Source organism: Eptatretus burgeri, chromosome 4 (assembly GCF_056783735.1).
Source record: "Eptatretus burgeri isolate ZD-2024b chromosome 4, Ebu_testis_v1, whole genome shotgun sequence".
Taxonomy (NCBI): domain Eukaryota; kingdom Metazoa; phylum Chordata; class Myxini; order Myxiniformes; family Myxinidae; genus Eptatretus; species Eptatretus burgeri.
In genome coordinates this window covers 110,699,079-110,717,678 of record NC_140964.1, presented here as the reverse complement: position 1 = coordinate 110,717,678, position 18,600 = coordinate 110,699,079, and the positions used below count along the sequence as shown (strand labels likewise).

Below are 18,600 nucleotides of genomic sequence, written 5' to 3'. Positions count from 1 at the left end.
CAGTGAGTTCCAAGACATCCACCGGCAACATCAAGGACGGTGGTCTTGAAGGAACTCCACAACTCTTCAGGACCCCCCAAAGCACCCAGACCCCCCAAATGTCCACTCAGCCTGTTCGCAAACTCCTCAGCTACCCTCTCATCCTTGAGCCTGCCAACATCCAGCCTAGGCTGGGATGGTACCATTTTCCCGGATTTAAGGTGCAGCTTTGGAGTTGCTACAACAAGCCGGTGGTCAGTATTGAGGAACTGAGCACTCCGATAGACCTGCAGTTCTGGATCATCCTCCAGCGACCATGAATGAGGACATGGTCAATCTCCTTTGCCACACCGCCAGCGTTGGAATACCAAGTCCAGCGATGAGCTTGTGGGCGCTGAAACCATGAACCGGCCACCCTAAGTCCATGACTTCTTGCAAAGTCAAGGAACTTAGTGCTATTTGGTTCATAGTTCCTGACTCATGGGGACCAACACATGCCTCATAACCATCCCTATCAGTTCCAGTCGATGCATTGAAATCCCCCAAGACGAGAAGTGTATCTCGTCTGGGGCACTGATCAACCACAGACTCAAGCGTGGCGTAGAATGCATCCTTCACGGTGAGATCACTCCCCTCAGTCGGAGCATAGACAGAGACCAGGGAAATGACACCTAAAGGGTGACAAATCCTTCGTCTCATAATACGCTCATTGACCGGTGTTACCTCAATTATCATTGGGGTAAGCTTATTGGACACAGCCACAGCAACTCCTTGAGTATGGTAACCATCAGAGCGACCAGACCAATAGTAGGTGTAACCACCCACCATTAACTCGCCGCAATCCGGTCTCCGAACCTCAGAGAGTGCTGCAATACCGATGTCCAAACGCTTGAGCTTAGATGATAACAGAGACAGGTGATCATCCTTTCTTCGGGATAGGACATTCCAGGCACCCACCCGAAGGGACCGCCTCAGCTTAACCCAAGGAGACCACCGTCTGGTGTACGACACCTCAGCATCACTCCGACACACTCCCGCAATCTGACCTGGGAATGTTACCCCGTGGTTTCTCTCCTATCATCAAAGATTGGGGGTCCCGAAGGCTTTGCACCAATCCCGTCATCTGGTGAGCCGCCCTGCGAAGGGAAGCTGCACAGGAGGTACTCCCACGGAGTGGGTTTTCAGATTTTTTTTGTTTTGCGGAATGAAGGGTTTTACGGTGGCCAGATTGCAAATCCTGCCACCAACCTCCTAATAAAAAGTAGCCCAACTCCAGGAGGACGTCCGCAGACACAGTTGGGCATGAGATATAGATGGCCGTTGGCTCACAAGGAGCTCCTCCGCCCTATGACAGGTTTTGTTTTTAATCCTGCTGCGTATCCATATCCAAACACCCTCTTCATCAAAAAACCCGGTGGGGGAGACGGTTTAGTCGCCGACAACCCGACCATGGAACAGGTTAGTACAGGTTTACATGGTACCTGTAGCAGGTCACAGATCTAACCTGACCTGAGTGACACCAATGACATGGAATGTGTGAGTACATATGAGGAGATGGGACATGGACCGACCCAGACAGGAGACGTGGGTCGTGTAACGGACGGGAACGACGAGCCTAATGGGCCACACGGAACTATTTCGGAAACCATGCCAACTCCGCGGGACGCTGTGTGCGAGATCCGTTCCGTGTTTTGCAAATGGCCCAGGCGCGCCCGACTCGGTGATCGGGGAGCCCGCGTTGAAACGTCCCGTGATTGGTATGAAACCACCATGTGGATGGCTAAAATGGCGGCAATTGTGTGAATTTGGAAAGCATGTGGCCCCATGTGAGCACGTGTTCAGAGGCCCACGTGCTGCGCGCAGCGAGTGGAATTTGCGGGACATGCGGAGTGAGCCAGTTCCGTCTGCATGGCAAGCTTCGCAGAGCGGTTCGTGTGAGAGTGACGTCACCGGATATCGCACAGCACCAGGGCCAGATGAGAAACGCACGGCTCACATGGTGGATGGCTCGAAAGCGAACGCATGGTGCGATCGATAGGGTGACGTTACGGTCCCATGTATCGCCCGAACGAAAGGGACGAGCAAATTGTAAACCGCCACCCTTGCGATGCAAGGCCTACCGAGCCTTTGCACGAGTACCCGATCCCCGGCCAGGATGTAGCGAACATCCTCGTTGTGGGCAAAGGAGCACTAGTTCGTGGATGGGTTTAGCGTTAGATAGACCAGCCTCATGGGGTATAAGCAGTCCTCCATGGGGCCTGGTGGGATCAGTTAGAGGGAATTTAGTTTAGAATTGGGAATGGATTGGAGACTTGGACAAACATGGAACGTGTAGTGGGGACGTAGCTTAGTAATAGAATCAAATGGAACGTGCATTAGTATAAGGGATGATGAGGGGCACAAGCTAGTTAGTGGGACGTAGCGAGCAGAATGTCAGTATTGGAGTGTGTAAAAAACACAAGAGAAAAATTTACAATGAGTGAATGTGGGTCAGCAGGCCCGAGTGTGAGTGGAGTGAATGTGGAATGCATGGTGCAAATGAATGATTGGGGGGGGAGGAGTGAATCCCACCCAAGGGAACCAGGGGTTAGTGTAATGTTAGTTCGTGGGTTAGTTACATTAACCAAAACGGATGTCGGTTTGTTGTTGGTGTGAAGGAAGGCACGAAACCTTTTTGTAGGGTGCAGGAGTCTATTGACCGGCTGGGAGCGTGGCTGTGGAAATGTGCACACTGAGTAGAGGGCCCCCTGGACACCGAAGTAGTCGGCCAGAGTGGGCCATAGGTCCAAGGGACAGAATTAGTGTAATGGGCATGGGCAGCCCACGGAAACGGGACCCGGAGCACCAAAATGCCACGTGGGCATTGAAGGGGACACTGCCAGGGGCATTCCCCACGTTCATACGGAGTTGGAAGGCTCGGAGACAGCCTCAGCGACCCGGGGGTGCCATATAGTTTGAGTTCGGCAGATGGGAATCCCTGCCAATTGAGCCACGCTGCCCAGCCACGAAATTGTGCAAGAGCACGAGAGAAAATTTGCGGGCCAGGCCCAAATTAATAACGAACACCAACAACAGGCGACGGGAATCATGGTTTCTAGAACCAATACTTTAAAGAGACAGGCGTGTTGAAAAGCCCCGGGAATAGATTAGCGTTAATAAATGCCAGGATAGATAGGAAACGTGTACCCCCCTTCGCATCATCCATCCCTTCGCTGTTCCGAGGCCGCTGGACTCGCCTTGAAAATTGCTGAAATCTGAGGGAGTTATTCTGAGGCTGCATTCGGCCTCGAGACATTCACTTGTCTCTTCCTCAATCCCCTCAAAAAAGGATCTTAGGGATTGGGGATAGACGGTCAGGACAGGTTAACAAAAACAAAGACGAAAAAGGGGGCGAGGGACACACGTAATTATTTTAAAAATTAAATAAATAAAATAAAAAGTCTAAATTTCGTTGTTGCTTTGTTGCAAGCTAATGGGGGTGGGTATGGACAAAGACAGGCATAGGCGATAGGTTGGGGGGAGACTGTAGGGTAGCAGAGCCCGTTTTCAGATCGGCCAGAGCCACCACACTCCCTCCACAATCTCACGAGACCGGACCGAGGCCAGCCAGCTTCGTGCGCCAAACTCCTGTTGTACTGCATCTTGCCTGGTCTGCGTTTGCCATGCCATGCTTTGCCTGCCTTTGCCTTGCCTCCATACCTGCCCATGCCTTTGCTTGCTTTCGCATGTCATTCACTCTCACCATGTGCTCCAGGGCCATCTCTGGAAGTGTTTTGCAAGGACTGCCCTGCAGGCAGCCGCATTCCCGGGGACTGCATTTGAGCAGCCCGGATATCTCCTTGTTGTTGCATGAAGGCTAGTTCAAATGGACCGGGGACTGCACCGAGCAGCCTGGAGATCTTGTGGCATAAAGGCAAGTTCAAATGGCCTGTGAGACGGCGTATGGCGTGCCGTGTTTGGGTGAGTTGCCTCCAGCAGCTGAAGTAAAAGGAAAAAAAATAAAAAGAATTCAACGACAATCAAGGGACCTTTGAAGGCCCTAAAGACGTGTGACCATCGATGCCTGCTGTGCACTCACCCACAAATGTTAACTTTGCTGTGTTTAAGTTGTCCGAGTGAGTCTGCGAGTTTAATCACACAACACACTCTGTTATTTATTTTTGGGACATGTATTCCAAATGTCGCACTCAGGGATCCGTAGGTAAAACGCACTCGGGGAAAACCTACACCTGCATGCCACACGAAAATTAACGACTCGGGTCGAGTCTATAAAAGGGGGGGGGGGGGTGGTAGTGTTAGGGATCTGGAAACCATTTGCATTCAACATAGATGTCCCAAAAGTCAGTTATGTCGTTAAGTATGTGTGTAGTCAGATCCCCTTCCTTTTGTCTAGTGGGAGAATCAAAGGCGTGCGTTGCGATTTCTTTTTAGTTCGGTTATTAAATCTTTACATACAACGAACCCTACAACGAACAACCAACAACCATTCCATTCCCCATCACGATCCACTACCCACCCGCTGTTTACAAGCACTCTGACTTGCCAAGGCAGGGTCTTGCAGCCGTTCCTTGTCGCTTCCACCAACGTTCCTTCCACAAACGTTGTAACTCTTACACGACGGCCTATGCAACATTGATACTGTTACTCGTCAAATATGAACCCGCGTGGAAAACTAGCTGGGGTTTCCCGGCAGGGGCCGTTGCAGCATTGACACTGTTACTCGTCGAGTGTGGGCCCGCATGGAGGAGTGCCTGGGGTTTCCCGGCAGGGGCCAAGGCCCCACCCCGGAAAGGTGGGCCGGAGGACCTGTCCAATCAGAGGCGGACAGCGAGGTGTGTTCACCAAGGCCCCTCCTCGCTGAGGGAGGTCCATAAATTCCCAAGCACTCTCTGAGGAAGGTGGTCTTTTTGGGGTCTTGGAGGGTCTTGTAGGGTCTTTTTGAGGTCTTTTTTGGGGTCTTGGAGAGTCTTTTAATAGTTGTTTTGAAGAGTTTTTGGTGGGCGTCGAGGCGGCGAATGTGTCTCTGCTGGCCCTCTATGAGGAAGGGAAGTGACCCTGACCCCCCTCTGTGGACACCGGCCATTCACCACCCGAGCTCCACCACAAAACTCGAGTCCCACACGTGCGACTGGGGACCAAACCAGCGACCATTGTCAGGTGCCGCATCACGGAGCACGCCCTTCCTCCGACAGTCAGGTACACCATCGAACTCTGGCCCCCAGCTTGTCTCTCTCCATGGCTGCGAAGGTCCAATAAACACCCTGGGTTTCTTTTCATTTTGTTTGTGTGTCTGCGTGTGGGCCCATCTTTAAGTGGAACTGAATAAGTGTTTTTGGATCATTGTAAATACTTCTTGCATATTCGCGTTGTCTTATTTTGTGTCTTTATTTACTGTATATAAAACTCGTTAGAAATGCCCCCAGTTCGTTTTCCGTCCCTTCTTGAATTGGTCCAGCATGGTTCGGATACGAGTTTAGCGGGGTTTTATCCCCGATAATCCGTTCATGCCAGCCGGCATGCTTTGGCAGTTTTTCCGCTCGGCTGCACCCGAACTGGAGTTGGTAGTTGGCAGTCGGTAGTTGGAACTCTACCGCAGTCGGTAGAATGAACCGGCTCGAGCAAGACGTGCCGAGGGCGTGGTTTCCCTGGTAGTCAAAATCGCGTAGTTAATTAGGTAAATTGGTTATAGACAAATAGACCCTACGCTACGCGGTTGAGATATTGGCGGCCACGGTCAGTTTAACGACCCGCCGGCTCGTGGAGTTATCCGAGCGATGGCCTACAATCCCGGGGAGTTTGGGGGGAGAAGACGCAAACATCCCCCACCTCGTGGTAGTTTTCGCCACCGACCCCTGGCCCACAACAATAAAATGCTATTAATCGATAAACAAATCTTCTTCTTTAACATCCACAATTATTCCCACATTCATGGGGGGTTGGCCAAGGGAAGTTTGGCCAAAGCCTTTCACTAACCAGCTGGCCAGACCTGATGTTTGACTAAGGTTAGAGCAGAAATTTAGAATTTGTTCATGGTGCGGATGATAGCTCGCCATCGCTTCACAAAGCACACCGAAGGATCTTTAAGGTCCACCAGCTAATGACAGTAGATGGGACACCCATTTAACGTCCATCCGAGGGATGGCACAAACACTAATGAATAACTCTGCCTGTGAAACACCAGGATGACAGTTTATAGCTGGATCAGGATTCAAACCCAGGCTACACAGCTTGGAGACTAATGTGGTACCTCAAGGGGCTAGGCCGTGCTGCCAGCCCAAATATACGCTACAAGTCAATAAATGCAATAAAAGAATAAAGACAAATAAATGTTACAACTTAAGCAACAAAAAGAGAGACATTAAAGGTCCATGGAATCACAAAATCATGTTTGGTTTAAGGAATAGATATGGCTTCACTTAACACTTCATCGTTCTTTCCTGAAATAAATATCTTGAAAGGAAGATTTTGTTTTTATTTGGTGCCCTTTTACGCTCGATTAGCCACGCCCCTCTCATGACGTCATCCCGACTTTGGTTCATACATGTACGGTCTGACAGCACCTTCCATATATTGATTTTGACTGTTGTCGTAATCTGGGGATTCGTGACCAGAAAATTATTCTTCAAATTCACTTTCTGACGAGTCTGAGGCAATTTGTGTGCCCATTATCCATTGCGTGCTGACAGACAGTCTTTCCCTCAATTACGTTGTGGCAGTTTACCTGGAATTTTTAGGGGCGGTACACCTGACAGGTTTGCTTTTTTTTAAACAGCAATATCTCAAATAACTATTAGAATTAAAAATCATGTTCAGTTCTTTGCTTATTACTTAAAAATCAATATCATCACATCAAAAAAAATTATTATTTCTTTTTCCTCCTCTGTGGAACCTTCAGGCTGAAATCCACTACTCTGGAAAATCTGGGATGTTTGCATGAAGATTGCAGCACTTTTAAAGAACCAACCCAAATGTCTCCCGAGCAAAATGTAGAACGGGTCTGATAGCATTTAACAGCTGAAGAGGCCACATGGAGACACCATACGGTGAACGCATGAGAAAACAGTCTTGCTGGTGAAGGTTAGTGTTGTTCTGTGTCAGAGGACAAGTGGAACAATGGATGAAATCAACATGACATTGATCGAGGTATGCTAACCGCCGTGGGTCACAAGAAGCTGAAGTTTCAAGCGTGAACCCCTCTTTTGCTCAGACGAAGGGTTAACATCCGAAACATCGGCTTCTCCTTCCTTCTCACAACGGTTAGCATGCCTCAATCGACGTCACTGAATCCAACCGTTCTCTCCCCACCAGTTTCCTTCAGACATGATGCCTGATGGCATGCCAGCCCCTTACCCACTGTGATTCTCTGCAGCTGCACGAATGCAGTCACTCCCTTTGGCCCAGGCAATTTGCTTCGGCGGGGGAGCAGGGATTCCTTGCTTAGAAATGGTCGAATCTTGTAGACGCGATGCTAGCCTCTTCTCGTTGGCATCCCTTTTCTTACCATCAGCTTCACCGCCGTCCTTCTGAAAGGTCTGCGAACCTGACATGCACAAACACAGACATACACGCGCGTCTAGAGAAATGCGAACGCCAATTCACAGACACTGGACAGAACACACACAACGAGTCAGAAAGCCACCACAATTACATTAATCTACCTATTGGCACATACACAGTACCCGATTACCTTCAAAATTCCGTGAGCCTACGGTGCAGTGCATTCACATACGATTTTGAAGCACAATACGGCAAGGGACAACCCCCACAAATTGTAGTGGCATTTTGGTGCACAAATGCTCCACAGTGATTCATCTACTTATTACACACACTGGATTATGGAAATCTTGAAACCCCTCAAACTATGTTTACTTTAACTTTCCATCCCTTCTCACCCCATCCCTCCCAAACTCTGCTTACTACTTAAAGGTGTTGGCAACGACACCTGCCAACCTCGCAACAAATAAAATAGTAATGCCCATACAAAAATAAAAAGGGCAAAATAGAACAGTAATAAATGTTGGTGATTTTTTTGGTGTATTATAATGAATATGAAAACTAGGTTCACTTTCACAAAATATAATGCAGCGCTATGCAAGTTCATGGTAATACATGCTCGAGAACGTACCTTCAGACCAATAAAGCCGTACTTTTGATTGACGTACAGCAAACTTACAGTTGGCCTCTTTCACATTCCTATCTTGAGGATTCAAATTCCATTTTAAAATCCTGGGTTGAAAACCCACATGAATGTGTTGACATCTCCTCATCGTGCATGGTATATAGAGCATATGGATTCTGATGTGCCACACTCTATTACAGAGCATTGGTGCTGCCGAAGCAGCTTTTTGGCAAGGGTTAGACTGGGCGGGTTGCCATTGCCTTCCAAACAGTCGTCAGGGCAGGTTTTTGGAACTTGTTCACGGTGCCGGTGATAGCTCGCACACTCTTTGTGAAGGACACCGTGGGATTTTTAACATCCACCAACCAGTGCCAGCAGACAGGACACCCAGTTCAACGTCCATTCGAGGGACAACACACACACACACACTGATGAATCACCCTGACTGTGAAACACCAGGGTGACAGTTTATAGCTGGGTCGGGATTCAAACTCAGGCTAAACAGCTTAGAGGAAAGTGTGCGTACTTTTCGGTCATCCTGACAGTCCGATAGAGACTTGGACATTGTAAATAGATAGAATAATAAATAAAAATTAACCTCCATGAAATCATTCAATTTCAAATCTATATTGAATGGCTTTTAAGTATTATTTCTGGGGAAAACGGACGCCTGTCATATGAAACCTCGATGAAAAACAGTGCCCAGCTGATGATCCAGACAGTTGGGAAATCAATCAATTGCTTGTAAGTTAAGGTTACAACTTCAAATAAAATCGCTTTTGTAAGTACTTACCAGTACATAATATATCTGTGTTTATGTGTCTGTTTTATGTCTGGCTTCCTTCTTGGAACTACGATACAGTAATTGGTCTTCACTTTGAGAAGAAAAATACATATAAAGCACGTTTAACATTCCACTTTAAATGCGCTATGGATGTTTCAACAAATGCTCAAATTAGTTGTTTTTTATTTGGGGAGTGGGTGGGGGGGGGGGGTTGGAATTACGTATTAATACTTTTACATATGAATACTTGGAGTCCATGCATGGATTGTAAGGGCAAGAATCAAGATAATAATAAAAAAACAACAAGAGAAAGGACAATCAGGTCATGTGGTCACATTAAGTAATCAAGCCAGACATGTTTGGGATCTGTAAATCAATGCAGAAGTACACGAGCAAATTTAGAATCACAAGATGTTGGAAAAACAAATTATTGTCTTGCAATTGAATGACTGGCCTTCATACCAAGTCAAGCAAAGCAACTGCGTTTCAAACTTTTGACACGTCGTGGCAGTTTGAGTTGTTTTTACATGCGAGTGATGCCTTTGCAGGCTGATAGGTTGTTCCACTAAATAAAGTCTTTCCTGTGAGTTTTATCAGAAACAAAACATCGATATTAAAAGATACATCGTAGTTATTTACATTTATCGGGAAAATAGACCAGCTTTCCATAGAGGTGGTATTGGGGGGAAAAAAGAAGAAGAAAAAAGAACTCAGTTACATTTAACATGGTTGGGGAGAGAGAGAGAGAGACAGAGACAGAGACAGAGAGACAGAGAGACAGAAAAAAAAATCATTCAGAGCAACCCAAAAGGGCCCTTCATGACTTGGCAAAAATTTGGGAAGAACCTATGCTTCGTGAAGTGGCCGATTTTCAGAAACAAACTTCAATTGACAGCTACATGTTCAGAAGCATTGTCAAGGAGTCACCGACTTGTTGAGAGTTCACTGGCGGTGGGCACGGGACGGGCCTGGGTAACGAATATAAAAAGCCATGCATTGTGGCTCGACAAGTCACCCAGGCAGCAAAGTATGGTGGCGTTTGCCTTAAGCATCAAGTGTACAGTGCAGTGGTGAAGGGCAGGATTACTTTGTTGAGACAAAAATAAACAAACTGGCAGAGACACAAAAGTCACATTGCCAAAGCAGTCACAGAATGAGAGACAAAGGCAACACACTTATTATTGAAGTTGGACACGTATTCGTATGACTGCTTCATTGTTAAGTGGGGAATGAGGGGTAGTTTTCTCAGTAAAAATTGCTCTTTCTACAGCAAAGCATAAACACACCATGAAAATCTGAATTAAAAAGGTTTACCATTGTGTCCATTTCCAGTTACTCCATAAAACAAAATGTTGGTGGGACTCCAACACATGTAATATCCCCCTCTAAACGCGAGTTTGTCATTAATACACCACAGATGCACACTTCCGAATAACAACAGGGACTTTAGTGAACCAAACATGGGACTGGACTTTCAGGTGACAACAAGATGTGTGAATGGAGCATCTTACTCGCTTGCCTGCTTTCATCACGCCAACTCTTCTCAGGCTCACTGTGCCAGCTGGATTGCCTATGGACAGAAGTGCATTAGATCCATCATGGTTTAACAACTGAAGACGCTAACCTGAGACACCATAAGTTTCCCCTCAACCATCCCAACAAGTTTCTTTGAGAAACCCACAGCACAGTGCTAAGCATCAAAAGTAACACCCTCTCCCCCACAAAAAATATTTCAATTTTATGCAATCAGCAAAGGAAATTACTTGATAAGTGCACACATATCAAGTTTGCTCAAAAATACCATCCACCCATAAGCTGCTAGTCACCATTATCGAACTACTGAGGCCACTCAATCTCTGATCTTAAACTCCCTCTGCTGCATATCTATTTGAGACGGTTTTTAAACTCGGCAATATGCAGACGTTGACAAAACATCAAATAAGTACCCAGAATGACATCACAATAATGAAACTGGAATGGCACTCAGTGGAGTGTATAATCTCGCCTCACACGCTCATTCTGAACAAAAACACTATTGTTAACTGAACACGCCACCATTATAGCCCATATACAGGTATCATCCATGCACCCGATTAGGTCACATACATTGCCATTATCCGTAGTTTTGTTGATTATCGATTGATCATTGGGATATTTAACAACTTTTGTGCACATCAAGGCTAAATTGCATCAATGAAGATAAATATGAAAAAAATATTGATTTGTGTTAAAAATACAACATTCAATTGAAATAACTTCTTCCTTGATCATAAACTGACATTTGTAGAGACAGACAGACAGAGTGAACCAATTGCTTAACTCCGCTTTTCGCTTCATGTGTGCAGGGTAAATATGGGATCCAAATGGTCATATTCATAAATAGATAGGACCCAATAACTCAGCCAGCGATGCACAAATATCTGTGGGACCATTTACCGAAAAATCTGATTTGTTGAAAGAGCCCATATGTGGACACAACATTCCATTGGTAAAGACGGCTGGCGAAATGGCTATGCACGGTGACACGATGATACACGGAGTGAGCGCGAAGTTCCAGAGTGAATGGACACATGTACCTCTTCCAGACTCACCAAACCCAACCTGCATGTTCAAGTCTCAAAACTGTAACAGCAAGTACAGTATGAATAAAAAGGACGATTTGCAACAAAATATTTTGATGGAAAATCCTCAAGAGTGAAATACAAAGAAATTTACTGTGTGTACAAATAATAGCATGCATCGGGTTTGCCAAAACGGTTACATTTTTTGATTATCGTTGTGCATTCCGATCGGTTACAAGATTCCAAATTATCACGAGCAAACATATCAATAACTACTCACCAAAATCCCCTCCCAGAAAGCATAATAACTGGCCAATTGGCGTTTCAGGTTCAACACACACAAGAAGTATGCCCTTTTTCCAGAACACTCATCACACACTTGTTGGGGACTTTACGCAGCATTTCCTCCTCGCGCTTCTTCAAGCGTTCCTCAATTTCCCGCTCACGAGCCGCCGTATCCACAGGACGTGCGTTACCAAATATGGACGAAGATCTGGAGCCTTCGACCTTTTTTGGCTCGCCCTCAGTCGATCGCGGCTGCAATACCAGTCGCTGTCGTGTGGTTGGAGGGGCGGATACTGTGGTTAAGGTGGGAATGTGCACACAAACAAACCACAGTTGGAGGCTGTCCGGGGCTCAGTGACATTGCTGAAAAGAGCCGTTGGAATAAAACTCCGAGAACAACACAACTTCCAAACTTCACCCGTGAATCATGATCCTTCAACAAAATGAAAATGGACACCTCGAGTCCTGGGAGAACTCTATTCCACCTTCTGAAACTCGAATTATGGAGATACCAATCAATTGATCAACGACCCAATAAAACACACACACACACACACACACACACACACACACACACACACACACACACACACACACACACACACACACACACACACACACACACACACACACACACACACACACACACACACACACACACACACACACACACACACACACACACACACACACACACACACACACACACACACCAAAATTGGTGCTATGGAACCATACTGAAAATGTAAGACCAACCTCGCTCTTCTCGCTTCTCGCTTTCTCTCCACACTGAGCCTCTGTCCCCGCCATTATCTCTCCATTGGCCTTCACCAAGGTTCCTCTCGCCACCATCTTCCCTCCGGAAGCCAAAGCCACGTGAGCCTACCACATATGGTGGGGGGGGGTCAAAGGTTTCCACATTTCAATAAATTTTACAGATTAAAAACCTGATGTCGATTGCAATGGCATCGGGAAACTCACTCCTGGGAAAAACATGACATGGCAGACGATTTGGAAATAAAATATGAAAAGACTATCATCTATGCTGCTGTGGCACTGGGTCATTCTTACTTCCTCATTGGGGAGCAATCTTTTTGACTCAAATTGTGAGTGGAATCATCAAAAATCCAATTGATCAACTTAAGGGGTAATTGGCTTTTATTCTTGTTGTCAATCATGTATTTCTTTTTGAAGCAATTTCAGGCAGAATAAATCTCATTCAGACATTTGTTTGTATAAAATTTCAAATGTCTTCCACTCACTCAAAATGTGGAATAATAACATTAACCTAGGCACAATGGTGTGGCTAATCACAAGGCTCAATCAGGCTGAACCACTCTCACCCCGGTCTCTGTCTCCCAAACCATCTCCCACACCACGGTCACGATCACGTCCCCAATCCCCACCATCGGAAAGTCCTCGCCGTGGTGCAAAAGACCCAACTCGGTCCCTCCCTCCATCGTACTCTTGCGAGGAAGAAAAAACAAAAAATGGAAAGCAAATAAACTGATCCTCTTTAAGAAATGCCACATCCAACATCAAAGCACATTAAACATGGAACATCTGCACAAACAGGTTGAAAGGCACCTTCAAATATTGCAAACGGCACCAAGTCAGCGAGGCGAGTCAACAATTCATTCAAAGCTTCCTTACACGGAAATCAATTGCACTCAAAATGTATTACCTTCATAGTGCAAATATGCAATGAATAGGGTGGTATTAACTAAAAGTGTCCATCACAAAGTGTAACGTTAAAATACAAAACAACAAATAATCAAAATTTATCATTACTTGTCGGAAAACATTGTGCGGAAAAATCATTCTGACAGATTGGTCATTTACAGGGTTACATACTAGCCTGCAAGATTGAGTCGTCTATGTTGAAGTTGAAGCCACCTTCTCAAACAGTGAAAGAGAATATGTGACAATCAACTTCAAAACACGGGTGGTCACCCAATGGTTTGATAAGCATGACGCATGTTATCCATATACCATGGCCTTCTCACCAGACTGGAACCCAATCTAACATTGAAGGGATATTCTTGAACGACACCCGAGGCAGCTTTTCCACCTCCAAACAGGTGTGAGTCGATTGACTATCTTGTAGAAGAATGACGCCGAATTCCAGAGGCTGGTGGACTGACTCGATGCCACGGCACATTCAGGCCGTACTGGTCGCACTTGGTGGCCCAATGCCCAATCAAGTGACTTTACATTAGCTTTTACATTTTTTTCTGTCAGATCAGGTCAGATGTGGAAGCATGCGCTGGCGCAGCACGTCGCTGCATACACTCTGTCGGCACCCCCAGGGGCCTCCGTCTGGCCATCCCCCAGGCAGATGGCTGACCCATCCCCCTTCTCATTGAGATGCCGATCAACCTGCTGCAATCAGCATCAGGAAAACGAGTCACATGTCTATACAGCCGCAACTGATGCTCACGGACTATAAAGGTAACAAATCTCATTTGAGTATCTCTCAGCAAATGCTGGTTGGACACAAAGTCTGACCAGCGATAGACAAGGATGCTCCGGAGAAACCTGGTGCAAAAGGAGTTAAGTCTCAGTCTCAGTCTAAAATCCTTGGTCAGAATCCAAATCTCACATCCGTAGGGCAAGACTGGAAGCAGGAAGGACTTAAAAACTCAGACGTTCATCCTCCTACACAGGTACCGAGTGCCACACCCCATGGTCCAGTGAATCAAAGACGCCCAAGGCCCGACAGACGTCGATTGACCTCTGGCTCACAACATGCGGAGACATAAATATCACCGCCAAGGTAAGTGAATCTCTCCATGACCTCAACATCCTCACCACAAGCTGGTACAGACAAGATAGCAACATCCATGATGTTAATGAAAGTCTGGATCTTAATTTTGAATGAGGACATCCACAATCCCAGCGGCTCCGACTGCACATTCAGCGACAAGAGGGCCCCCATAACGATATCCAGCGTCACCGCAAAGATGACTGCATCAACTGCAAAATCAAGGTGAGAGCTCTTGACATTCCCAAACCATGCACCACAGGCTTGATCTCTCTGACATCCTCCCCAGAATCCAGTCCATACAAGTGCTGAAAGGTGTGGGGGCCAGTACACACCCCTGGCAAATTCCAGTAACAACTGGAAATAAGTTGGAGATGGAACCAACACAAATGTCAGCACTCTCAGTACGAGAGTATAGTTCAAAAATTAGATTGATCAGTTTTGGTGGCACCCCATGTAGACCGAGAATCCTCCAGAGGGCATCCCGAATGAAATTGAACGCTTTGCAGAGATGAACAAAGGGATCAACAAAGGCTGGGAGCAGCCCCTGCCGAAACTCTCATCTGCATTCAGTGAGGACCCGAAAAGCAAGGATACAGTTTGTCGTTGACCTCCTTGGTGTAAAGCCCAACTGCTCTGGGCACTGGTGCTCCAGTAGATGGTCGCAGACCCTTTCAAGAATTATTCGAGCAAAGACTTTGCCCGGCACTGAGAGCAGTCACCCCTCAGTCGCTGTTGCAGACTTCGCGATCACCCTTCCCTTTCCAGAGAGGGACAACAAGGCCCTTCTTCCAGTCAGTTATAATGATGCCTGTGTTCCAAACAGAACACAGAACTGCATGCAACACGAACATAGCAATTCCACCAGCCTCAAGAAGTTCAGCATGGATGCCACAGACCACAGGAGCTTTACTCCCTTTCAACCGGTTCACCGCAGTCTATGTTTCCACAAAAAAGGGTGTTTACAGTTAATTGGAGGGTCAGCAATAGGGGTAGTTACAACGCTGACATCCAATTCAACAGCTGGTGGATCAGCTTGATACAGCCACTCAAAGTAACCGGCCCAGGGGGCTTTTACTTCAGACTCCTCCGTTACCCTGGTTGGCTGGGCCGGTTACTCCAGTCTAAAGGTATCCACTTGTCCCTTGGGAAATAAAGTTCTTCTTCGCCTGACAGTGGGTTCCAAGACATCCATCAGCAAAATCAAAGACGGTCATCTTGAAAGCACTCCACAATTTTTCAGGATTCACCAAAACATCCAGACTCCCCCAAATCCCCACGAAGCCTGTTCGCAAAGTCCTCAGCTACCCTCTCATCCTTGAGTTTGCCAACATCCAGCCTAAGTAGGGATAGTAACATTCTCCTGGATTTAAGCGAAAACTTCAGAGTTGCTACAAGCCTGTGGTTGGTCGGTATTGAGGAACTGAGCAATCCGGTAGACCCAACAGTTCTGACTGAATCATCCTCCAGTGATCATCAATGAGCACATGGTCAACCTCTTTGCCACACCACCAGCATTGGAAAACCAAGTCCAGCGATAAGGCTGTGGATGGTAAAACCATGACCAGCCACCCTAAGTCCATGACTTATTGCAAAGCCAACGAACTTGGTGCTATTCTAGTTCACAGTTGCAAACCCATGAGGACCAACACATGTCTCGTAACCATCCCTATCAGTGGCAGTCGATGCATTGAAATCCCCGAAGACTAGAAGACTAGAAGAGTATCTCGCTTGGGGGCACCAATCAACTACAAAATCGAATGTGGCGTAGAATGCTTCCCTCACAGTGAGATCACTTGCCTTATTCAGAGCAAATACAGAGATCAGAGAAATGACACCCAAGGAGTTACAAATCCTTACTCTCATAATATGCTCGTTGAACAGTGTTACCTCAACTATCATGGGCGTCAACTTATTGGACACAGCAACAGCAACTCCTTGGGCGTGGCAAACATCAATGACCAGATCAATAGTAGGTGCAAGCATCCGACATGATCTCACCACTATCCGGTCTCCAGACCTCAGAGAGTGCTGCAATACCGATGTTCAAACACTGGAGCTTAGATTATAGCAGAGACAGGGATCATCCTCTCTGAAGGAGAGGACATTCCAAGCAACCACCCGAAGGGAAGATCTCGCTGTTGAACGATACCTCAGCGACACAACTACATACACCACTGCAATCTGACCCAGGAATCTGACCCTGTGGTTTTCCTTCTGGAATCAAAGAATGGGGGTCCCGATGGCTTTGCCCCAATCCCGTCACGCGGTGAGCTGCCTTGTGAGCAGATATTCATATGATATTCAGTGAAGGTGAGCAGATATTCATGATTTCGGCAGTTTCACCAGAAGGGGTTTTTTGGCAGACCTTGAGTGCCCTGCAGAAATATAGGTGGGACAGAGCAGGGAGGAGGGGGGGGCAAGGCTGGAGAGGAGACGGTAGAAGACAGAAAGACCACCGACCTGCCTGCGCTGAGAGAGTGAGAGACCCATAGACTCAGCTTCATTACGGCAGATACCAATGATCCTAAAAGCCTTGGTTTCCACAGAGTGAAGCCCAGCTCGGTGAGGCAGGAGCACCATCCCAGAAGGGAGAGCAGTACTCATCAGGCTGCGGACAAAAGCTTTGTAAATGGTCAGGAGCTCAGGTGTACCAAGGGTGGGCTTTGCATGACAGAGGGTGCCCAGACGGTGACTGGCTTTGGAGGCCAGCTTGGTTGGAAATGTGGCCTTCCCAGGAAAGATCATGGCAGATAGTGTTTCATGGCAGATCTAACACGTTACATTAGTTCTTCATGCCTGTTTGTCATTTATAAGATCCTTAAAAACAGCATGTTTCCTGTATGGAATGTTTTTCAATTTTGCTTGATTGTCAAGCAGTCACAAAATTATTTCACTCTTCTCTACGCGTGTGCGGGCGGGACGAATTTGACAGACTTGTCTTACTATTACTGTACCAATTTGTGTTCAAAATACAATATTCAATGCAAAGTTGTTCCTCAATGATAAACTAAGACGACAGACAGACGGACATGAACCAAATGCTTAACCCCACTTCTCGCTTCGCATGTGCAGGGTCATTAAACTGCATGGTTGTTCTCTTTTTTTTGTTCTTTTTCAAAACTAGTCTAATATGATCTGTCTGAAAGTTGTGGGGGGTGGAGGGGGTGATATTTTTGCACAACAATTCCTCACCAACCTGTGACCTCCACCCAGGAAGTTTATATGCACAAGCCAAAGTTTGTTTCCCAAGGAAACCACTGATAATTATAGTGCCACAAAGGCTGGCAAAACAAGTTCCTATGATCTCAAATTGAAGTATTTATACCCGATCACAGAATGGAGCAAGCCCAATCTTCCAATGAAGAGTCCGCTACTTACTGTCGCCGAATCGTCGGTTTTCACGGCCTTCCTCAGATCGCGGAGGCGAGTCACGGCGTGCACGCCAATCAGAGTCTGCCAAGTCTGAATCCCGATAGCGCTCACGGTCACGATCACGATCGCGGTCACGATCCCGGGAGAACGCGGATGAGCGCTCCTCACGATCTGTGCAAGGGGCATGGTGGGACAAGACGAGAGGTTATTAAAACTCATAGTGAATCATGACCATCGAGCTTGAACAAAGCAATAACAAATTTTGTTGTTTAAAAATAAATAAATAAATGAATAGACCACATATATAAACTACCTTCACATAAACAACCACCTCTGGACTTCCACCAGACCTCTTCACATAAACCAGACCAGACCACCAGACCTGTACCTCTTCACATAAACAACCACCACCCTACCCCAAAACAACAACTCACAAAGTCAATTAAAATTTAAAGTAAGAGGGTCAAAGATTATTTTCTTGGTCTCACATAGAATGTCAATAAATGACAATAAATAATGTTCATTGCTCGGGAGTGGGGCAGGGCAGGGTCAGGGGGGATGTAGGGTAAAGGGAGGGAGATTGGGATTCTGCAATGCATTAACCAATGGTATTCTCATCACGACATACTGACACAATCAGAGCAGCTTCACAATTCAAAATACAGTCAATACCCCCATTTGGAATACCTACCGAGTCACATCCAGCAATATGAACAGCATCACATGTGGAGCA

The 18,600-nt window shown here is 46.5% G+C and overlaps 1 protein-coding gene across 1 annotated transcript in view; it reads right to left on the bottom strand.

Annotated features, from left to right (window-relative positions):
- LOC147028900 (eukaryotic translation initiation factor 4B-like) overlaps positions 1-18,600 on the bottom strand; it is an 88,505-nt gene that overhangs the window by 23,634 nt on the left and 46,271 nt on the right. The window contains exons 6-11 of the mRNA XM_085879738.1: positions 17,874-18,038; positions 13,072-13,194; positions 12,485-12,610; positions 11,823-12,021; positions 10,394-10,452; positions 7,330-7,519 (exon numbers count right to left, since the gene is read on the bottom strand). Coding sequence (XP_085735864.1) covers positions 7,330-7,519; positions 10,394-10,452; positions 11,823-12,021; positions 12,485-12,610; positions 13,072-13,194; positions 17,874-18,038 — 862 coding nt within the window. The remainder of the gene's footprint in view (positions 1-7,329; positions 7,520-10,393; positions 10,453-11,822; positions 12,022-12,484; positions 12,611-13,071; positions 13,195-17,873; positions 18,039-18,600) is intronic.